The sequence below is a fragment of the Carettochelys insculpta genome, chromosome 2 (assembly GCF_033958435.1).
Source record: "Carettochelys insculpta isolate YL-2023 chromosome 2, ASM3395843v1, whole genome shotgun sequence".
In the NCBI taxonomy this organism is placed as follows: Eukaryota; Metazoa; Chordata; order Testudines; family Carettochelyidae; genus Carettochelys; species Carettochelys insculpta.
In genome coordinates, this window is record NC_134138.1 from 218,943,977 (window position 1) to 218,952,959 (window position 8,983).

The 8,983-nt window shown below is 41.0% G+C and overlaps 1 protein-coding gene across 1 annotated transcript; it reads right to left on the reverse strand.

Annotated features, from left to right (window-relative positions):
- Positions 1 to 3,045: 3,045 nt before the first annotated feature.
- On the reverse strand, positions 3,046 to 8,702 carry IL6 (interleukin 6). The gene is made up of 5 exons (XM_074986183.1): positions 8,684 to 8,702; positions 8,370 to 8,563; positions 7,574 to 7,696; positions 7,126 to 7,272; positions 3,046 to 3,222 (listed from the first exon to the last, which is right to left on the reverse strand). Exons 1-5 carry the CDS (start codon positions 8,700 to 8,702, stop codon positions 3,046 to 3,048), a joined length of 660 nt encoding a protein of 219 aa, XP_074842284.1.
- Positions 8,703 to 8,983: the final 281 nt, after the last annotated feature.

The following is an 8,983-nucleotide window of genomic DNA, read 5'->3' on the forward strand; positions in this document are numbered from 1 at the left end:
CGATGCTGCCGGCTTCAGCTGTTTCTACTCCTGGGCACAAGAGATCCTCCAAAACCAGGATGCCAGACCCAGAGCAAAAGCAGCACCATTCCACGTCTCTGTGCCTCTCACATGAGGCACCAGACTTGGCACCTCACATGCTCAGGGCTGAGGCACCTCCCTATTCTCATGCAGTGCTGGAGTTGGCACCTACGCAACAAGAGGACATCATCCAGCATCAGTGTGGCACAGCATCAAAACAGTGCTGTGGGGACTTGCCACCGGGAGACTGCCTGGCACTATTGTTGGCACCTCCCAGTTTGCTGCATCAAGCAGAAGATGGGACATCCTTTCTTGCCCATCCCATCACCAAAAATTTTCTGATGAGTCTGCAAAAAGCCTTTCCATCAATATGTCTTTTGGTCCCTATTTGGGACCTTAAGCATGTACTTAAGTGTTTCATGAGACCAGCCTTTGAACCCCCTAGCGATGTGTTCCTGGCTCCATCTGTCATTGAAGGTCTTGCTTTTAGTTACCGTCACATTGGCCAGGATGGCTGGAGAGCTTGCCTCTCTCATGGCTGAACCTCTTTATACTGTGTTTACGAAGGATAGAGTCACTCTTTGCCCTCATCCTAAGTTCCTCCCAAAGGTTCCCTCTCCATTTCTCATCAATGAACCTATCCACTTAACCTGCATACTTCCTGAAGCTGCACTCCAATCTTGCACCTGTGACGTGGCATACTCTGGACATTCGGTGGGTGTTGCCCTTCTATAATGACCACACGTGGCATTGGCACAAGTCTCCTAGGCTCTTCCTATCCTTCCTGGAGTGGTCCAAGGTCTGCCTGTTTCACCTCAATGGCTGTCCAAGTGGATCTCCACCTGTATTTACACTTGCTATATGCTTCACTGAAGGGAGCTTCTGGGTGCTGTCACTTCCTATTCTACCCAGGCTGGGTCCTCCACTACCACCTTTCTCAAGATTGCACCCCTTGCGGACATACATAAGGCAGCAATGTGGTCTTCCAGCAACACTTGGAAAGCACTATGCTTTCTCATCTTCCATTGCTTGCTCCATTCAAGTGGGACAAGCACTTCTGTCAGCTATAATTGTTACTGGGCTCCAAACCCGCCTCCAAAATGCAACTACTGTTTTATAGTTACCCAGAGTGGAGAATCCACAGGGAAACTGCTCAAAGAAGAGCAAGTTACTTACTTTTTGCAGTAGTGATGGTTCTTTGAGATGCTTCACTTCCCTCTTTCCTTCCCCTGTTTTGAAGCATCCTGCTCTATTTGCTTGGGTGGGAAAGGAATAGAGGGGTCCACGCAATGTGGGTGTTAGATAGCATGAGGAGGCAGTACTGCGCATGTGTGGCATGGGAAACTACAGCTATAGAAGAATCTCTGAGTGCCAGCTTGATTACATACTGACACCCATAGTGGAGCACCCATGCGAGGACACATCTCGAAGAACCATTGTTACTGCACAAGGTGAGCAACTCCTCATCCTGAACAAGTGTACACTACCATGGTCCATGGAACTATGCTACTACAACTTACATCCCTGAAAAGGTAGACTAGTAATTTTTGTCTGTTGGTCGTTGCCTCTTGTACCACCTCAAGTCAATACAAATAAGAAGTTTGTTGATCAACTCACAACAGATGAACACTGTGCATGAAAAAATCCAGGTATTTCCTCTTGTAAAATATTCCATCTAGTGAAAGGGGCTTTGTTGAAACTCAAGAAATTCTTTTGGATAATTGCTATAAATGTAATAATCAGCCTGTAGTTTTTAGATCAAGGGTTTTACTGTGGTATTAGAGCATATTACACAGCAAAAATAATTTATATTACTTATGAAATAAAAAATAAAATTGTAAGATGCCTTCTCTTAGATTCTGTAAGAACATGCAAAGAGACAGTCCACTTCCTTGAAGAGCCAAGAAATTTCCATCTGTCTCTTCTGCCTGTAGTCCTGATAGGTTTAAAGTATAGGGTTGGAAGTGCTGATTAGAATGTTGTAGGTAGTCTCGAGACTTTTTTTCTGATCCATCTGCTTTGTTGCCCTGGAATTAATTTGTCCATTATTAGGGCAAAGGTGAAGACTCATGTCCTTATGTGTTGCTGGAGATTGGAGTGGAATATATTTTTCTAATATCTGCAAGTGAATCATTTGAGGTAAATTGCCATAGTTGATTTTTTGCTAATAGTCTTCAGCATTAGGCTAACAGTAATATTAGAGAAGTGGTTCTCAACCTGAATTACCATTGTGGGCCATGTGTGCCGCTCTCTGTGTGTTACGTTGGCCAAATCCAGAGACTATATATACTACCTGTAGGGTCCTGAGCGTAGCACATGGGCCACAGCTGTGTGTTGATTGGGCAACAAGTTGAGAATCACTGGATCAGAGAGTCTACTCCCGTTGAGGCTAACTTTTATCTTCTTTTCAATAATTGGCTTTCTGTATGGCTGATTTTAGAAACTTAGATCTAGTTACCCACAAACCCAATATTTTTTCCAGAATGGTTGTTGAACGAAGGCAAAGGAGATTATAAGTAATTCTGGATGTGAAAATTGTGCATATCAGAATTCCATGTTTTTATTTAAATACACACAAATGAGTACATTTTAATTTACTTTTATTTTTCTTTAAATATAAATATTAAATATTGTCATACACATTTTCAAAGCATAAATTAGCCAGTCTTTTCATTCTACATACAACCCTCTCAAGTGAATTGTTTAATATTTTAAGTGAAATCAGTTCATCCTGTAAATAGTCATAATAAATACTGGTAGTGGTACTATATATTGAAATAAACTGGACTCTGTGTTTTAAATTATCGCTGAACCCTAGAAAAATAAATAGATAATATTTTAAACAATAAATTATTTTTAGAAAACGACAAATACATTTGTAAAAGGAAATCTTAATAAATGACAAATACAAAATGTTGTTATTGCTTCTTGTTCTTAAAACAGAACAACACTGTCATCTGCCACATGACAGATTTTTGTGATGAAGGAATGTGCCTGAATTAAAACATTCTAACACTGAGATTCCTAGTGTTTTTTTAGATATCGAATGGCTCGCACGGTTTTCTCCATGAATGAAGTAAAGTCCCGGAGGATGAGATGAGTGACGATTTTCTCTACCCATTTTTTATTTGACTTCAGTTCATCTAAAATTTTTTTCCTGGTAGCTGGGTCTGGCATGTTCACTGCATCAGGATTTTTCAGCTATGCAAAAGAAAATTAAAAATACTTTGGTTACAATACTATAAAATGCTCGGAAAGGATCTGCTTTTACACGTGAAAAATGTAAATGATGCTTACAAGGAAGCATATGCAGATTGTCTTACAGGGCTATATAACCTGTGCTACTTACTTATTCCCACTATATCCAGGGTGGTTGAGTTTCATTTGTAGTTGATACCAAATGTGCAAGGGAATCTTTTTTGAAGTCTAATTACGTGGCTTTGCCTACTCCACAAAAAAATGACTGTGTTTGAATGTAATTGTAAACAGCTGAGTTAGACGTGAAGATAAAAAAGGTCCAGGACAATTGATATATCCGCTGTAGCTGAGTCTACACTACAAAGTTCTGTCCACAGAAGAGGCCTTCTGTCAACAAAACTAGGGAGCGTCTGCACTACAAATGCATTCTGTCAAGAATCTGTTGACAGAATGCAGCAGTTTTTCCGGCAGAGTTCTGTCTTCACTGTATGAAGCATAGCGCCTCAGTCGACAGATTCTGTCAGCAACAAAAGAAGTGTAGCTGCTCCAGGGGGCCTGCTGTTGACGGAGAGGGCTTCCAGTTCACTGGGCTGTCCTGTTTGCAGAGCTTCCGGTTGACTGTTTTGTCAACAGAGGGCTGGCCACTCTGGCCACCTTCTGTCAACAGAGGACATTGACGGGGGAACCTGTATTAGGTGTGGATGTGTTCTGTAGACAGAGATTCTGTTGGGAAATATCTGTCGACAGTGACTTCTGTTGACAGAACTCTAGCGTAGTCACAGCTTATGCGGTTAGCTAATGAGCTTTGTCTTGGTCTATACTTACCACATAGGGCTTGTCTACACTACCACCTTCCTTCGAAGGAAGGATGGTAATTAGGGTGTTGAGAGCTTACTAATGAAGTGCTGCTGTGCATGCGCAGCACTTCATTAAGCAAATTCTTCCCCCGCAGCAACTTTGAAGTTTTAAACCTCAAAGTACCAGCAAGCGTCTAGCCACGGCTCACCCACCGGTACTTCGAAGTGCTGGGGTAACTTTGAAGTCCCCTTACAAAATTTTGAGGAGTAAGGGTACTTGGAAGTTGCCCTGGCACTTCGAAGTACCAGCAGGTGAGCTGCGGCTAGACGCGTGCCGGTACTTCGGAGTTTAAAACTTTGAAGTTGCCATGCGGGGGGAGAGGGGAATTTGCTTAATGAAGTGGTGCCTATGCATGGCAGCACTTCATTAGTAAACTCCCAACACCCTAATTACTGTCCTTCCTTCGATGGAAAGTGGTAGTGTAGACAAGCCCTTAGTCTCGTGTCATCTAACTTTGCTGTTCACAATCACATTCAGATGCTCTCAAATTCTGTAGTAAAGTTAGGATAAAACTTTCAGAAGTGCCTATGCAACACTTCTACACTCAAGAGTTAACAATGACACAGCTGCAAACTCTCCCTGTAGCCACTGTAAGCCAATGGGAAAGATTTCTCCTACCACTTCAAATACGCTAGCCCCTGCGAGGGGCAGTAGCTGTCAGTGGAAGAGAGTCAACATAATGCTGTCCTCCCTGGAATTTATGTGGGTGTAGTGTATGTCATCTGGGTTGTGTGTGATTTATTCACACCCTTAAAAGTCCTAAGTCATGCTGTCTGAAGCTGTATATAGACATAGCCCAAGTCCTATTTTCAACAGTGCTTAGACACTTGACAGCTTAAGTCCTATTGCTTTTCAATGAGACTGAAGCTCTTAAGTGACTAAGCTGTTTGTGAAAATGGCACTCAGGTGCTTTTGAAAGTTGCCTGAATTCTAGGAGATTAATAAAGCATAAAGCCCTGCAGCCAGCACAGTATCTGCTTCATCTTTCTCTCAGGACTAGGCTGCCACCTAAGACATGCTGAAAGTTAGTTTCCTGTCAGCTAGAACATCTTTTTTTTTTTTTAATTTTACTTCATTTATATAAGAAAGGCATGTCCTCTTCATTAAAATAACTTGAAGGGATGGATTCTGAGCCCACCTGTCTGTGGTTACGTGTCTCATTCTTTGATTCTTTGCTGCATGCGGCAGAGTTGTGTGTAAAATCTCTCCACAGAACACAGAGGGTATGGGAATGCTGATCTGGCAATGGATTGTATGGATCTATTTGATCACAAACTAACAACAGGTAAGTTTTATGGCCCCAAGTCCTCCACAGACTCAGTATCAGGGATGGCAGGTTGACTGGATGAGTAGCACAGGCCCCACTTCTAACTGGGGACGAAGACTCTTGTTTTTATGCCCTAGGATCTCTTGTTCCCACAGGCACAAATTTTACTTCTGAGTTTTTTCTTAGGCATTATGGTTAGTTCCAGCCAGGTCAATCAGTTCCTCACTTTCATGTAAGTTAAAATCTCACTGAGTTCACCCAGTTACAGAACAACACAAACAAATGTCACAAATCAATGTTTGCAATATTGACCGGTGAAATCAAAGATGTATTTAACAGAACTATTATTCTAGGCTACCACTGTATGAAAAAATTAGCTCTGATGCCTTTTATCTCAAAATGATGAGCATAAATCTGATCAATTTTATATATACAATGGACTTTTCAAAGCATTGAAAAAACACCTCAAAAAACAATGGACTAGAATTTCCATAATTGTTGATCCTGCAACCCTCGCTTATCTGAGTGGTCCTTCTTCACTCAGCAGTTCTACTGATTACGAAGGCTGTGTCTACACTAGCTCCCGGCTTCAAAGGGAGCATGGTAAGTAGGGTGTCGGGAGATTATTAATGAAGTGCTGCGATGCATATGCAGCACTTCATTAAGCTAATTCTCCCCTGCGGCAACTTCAAAGTGTTAAACTTTTTTCAAAATGTTGAGGAGTAAAGGGACGTCGAAGTACCCACGGGTTAGCCACAGCTACACACAAGCCGGCACTTAACACTTTGGAGTTGCCGTGGGGGAGAATTAGCTTAACAAACTGCTACATATGTACCACAGCACTTCATTAATAATCTCCCGACACCCTACTTCCCATGCTCCCTTCGAAGTTGGGACCTAGTGTAGACACAGCCAAAGAATCTATTCCCCTGAAGGGTTTTTTATGAGCAGGAGTAAGCACTGCAGGAATGGACTGAATTTGAAAGCATTCCATTTCAAAGTATTGCAAAACACATAGCACAGCTAGTATATCCTTTCAGGGTATTGCAAAACATCCAGAACAGCTATTACAACTTAATAACATTTAATTTTTGGCATCCAAAAATATTCAGGCTTTTGTAAAATGATAAGGTGTTATGAACTGTGATGTAAAAAGCAAGTGTTTCTCTGTAGGTGGCACTTTTTATTCTGCCAAGTCATTAGCCTATAGATTTAATAACTTGTGCATTTGATTTTAAAGGACGATTTTTAATCATGCCATATAATTCTGCTTGAAAGCTTGCTTTTATGAGTTTTTAAATATTTATAGTGTTTATTAAAGGTATTCTCTAGACTTTCTGTAGGTCACTTTAAATATATTTATTTTTTACTTCAGTGGGAGTTTGAGTGTGAAGAGACTGCAGGATTGAATCCCAAATCTAGCAGCTGCTAGGAAATATTAACAGAAATCAGATTTCTGTCACTAATCCAGTGTCAACTTTTCTTCGGTATTTTCAAGATAATGTGGCATATTTACTTGCTACAGCTGGAGAGCAAATTAAGATAACATGCAGTACAGAGAACAACCTAATTGTCAGAAAATATTGGTAAAATCTGTAGCTTACTGGTATTTTTGCTGATAAATATTGAAAGCATGGGCTTGTGGAGCAAGCCTGCATCCATTGTAACCAATAAGATCACTGTCTCGTTATTTTTACAGAGCATTATATTTCTGACTCCTTTTCAAATCAAAGTGAAAATAATTCTATATGGGTAAACAAGCAAACAAAAAAACACCTCACCATCTGCTTCACAGTATTTGCCAGATGCTTCGCACCATAACATATAGATTCCACTTTTTGCTTTTCACTAGTTAGTGTTTCTTTAACATATTTCAGGTATATCTGAAATGTAAAAAGTCCACTGGATATTCCTCTTAAGCATTTTTCCTACAATGAGAAAAGGGTAAGGAAATTATTGCAGAAATGTATTTGAGGATAATATTGTTTCTATCTATTGGTTAACTAGCTAAAATTTATATAGTAACAGAGAGGTAGCCCTGTTAGTCTGTACTCCAACAAAACAAAACAGCAGAAATGTAGCACTTCAAAGACTAACAAAATAAATCATTTTGTTAGTCTTTAAAGTGCTACATTTCTGTTGTAACATTTATATAGTGCTCCAGGAAGCTTCAGATGAGGTCCTAAGTGTGAGGTTATTAATGTATTATAAAAGTTACTGATTCCTTACTTCATTGAATCCAGAGAGTAGACATCCATCTTCCTCTTTGATCTTGGGCATCTTCAGATCATTTTGGGCAAGCATCTCCATACTGTTATCACACATACTGTTGTCAGTAAATTCCTCACATATCTGTGAAGAAACACAAAGAAGTTCTATTACATCTCTGTCACAGGACCATTTGTGAGGCCAGAGGCACTATATAACAGCTGATCTATGTCCGTAGAAAGGCCTGATGCATTACTGAACTCTCCAGAAAACATTTTTTTTAAATCAGCTTTTAAAACAGTAACATTAGCAACAATTTTCATAATCTCCCATCAGAAATGATTTAGTCTGTTTCATACGCAGCATGGACATGCTAATGCAGACTGGTTTGCTTTGTCAGTATTTGCTCTTGCCCAGAGTCAGGACAGGAGGCTTCCTGTCCTGCAAATAAAAGCACCCTACCAGTCTGTATATGGTACAAACCCACTCTCCCTTCATTTTTGACAAGTCTCTTAATGTCTTCTTCTCAACCAGGTTTTCAGGATTAAAAACAATTCTCTTCAATATCATTTTAGGCCTTGCCCCTGGGATAGGTGCATAAGTCACCTTGCATCCCAGGCAGACAAAGAGGTGGCTTCAAGCAGTATACTGATTCCATGGCCAAGCTCAAGAGCAATGATATTATGATCCCAAATAAAACAGCTGGTGGGAAGAGGAAGCTCCATAAAACATTCCATTTGTTGTTAAAACCTCTGTGTTGCCAAGTGCAGCAAAGAACCAACAAACTCAGGCTGGGATTCCTCCCTGTATTACCTACCTCATTCTTCAGGCTGGCTGCCTGGCTGTGCAGCAGCCATGCCAGGGACTCACAACCAGGCAGCAGGGGGCTTCTTGCAAGCAAGTTCCTATTGGGATCATTAACAAATTCCTCTTCCCCAGAGGCATCCAGGATGGGGGCAGCTCTGGCTCCGAGGAGCATGGTGAGGGCCGCTGCTGCTGCCCAGAGAGAGCCTGAGAGGAGGAAATAGACAAGGGAGTGGAGTGAAATCCTGCCAGTTAAGTTACATACACTCAGCCAAAAAGATGTTGAGAGAGGCTGGCTCACTCTGCAGCTGAGAAGCTATTACTTACATCCCCAAAGATAATTCATTTCCTTCTCTTAATTCCCCCTTCCCCTTTGCTTTGTCAGAAAAGTTGCTGGCCAGAGGACTGGAGAGCAGACTGAGCTGAAGGAATCCCTCATCTTGTGTATATTTATGTTCACTGGTCACTGGGAAAACCCAGTATTAGAAAAAAAAATTTTTTTTGGTTGTTTTCTATGACAAGGAGGTTAGGTTGCTATTGTGAAACACTTCAGGAAACTGAGCTCACTATAATAGCAAATTAAGGATGGAAAAAATATTAATAGGACTGAAAACCCCCTACAGTGTA

Excerpts from the sequence above, each read along its gene's own strand:
- IL6 (XM_074986183.1), bottom strand. Across the intron at positions 7,273-7,573 it reads TACTCTCTGGATTCAATGAA|GAAAAATGCTTAAGAGGAAT; the intron begins GTAAGGAATCAG and ends TTCTCATTGTAG. Across the intron at positions 3,223-7,125 it reads CAAATACTGTGAAGCAGATG|CTGAAAAATCCTGATGCAGT; the intron begins GTGAGGTGTTTT and ends TCTTTTGCATAG.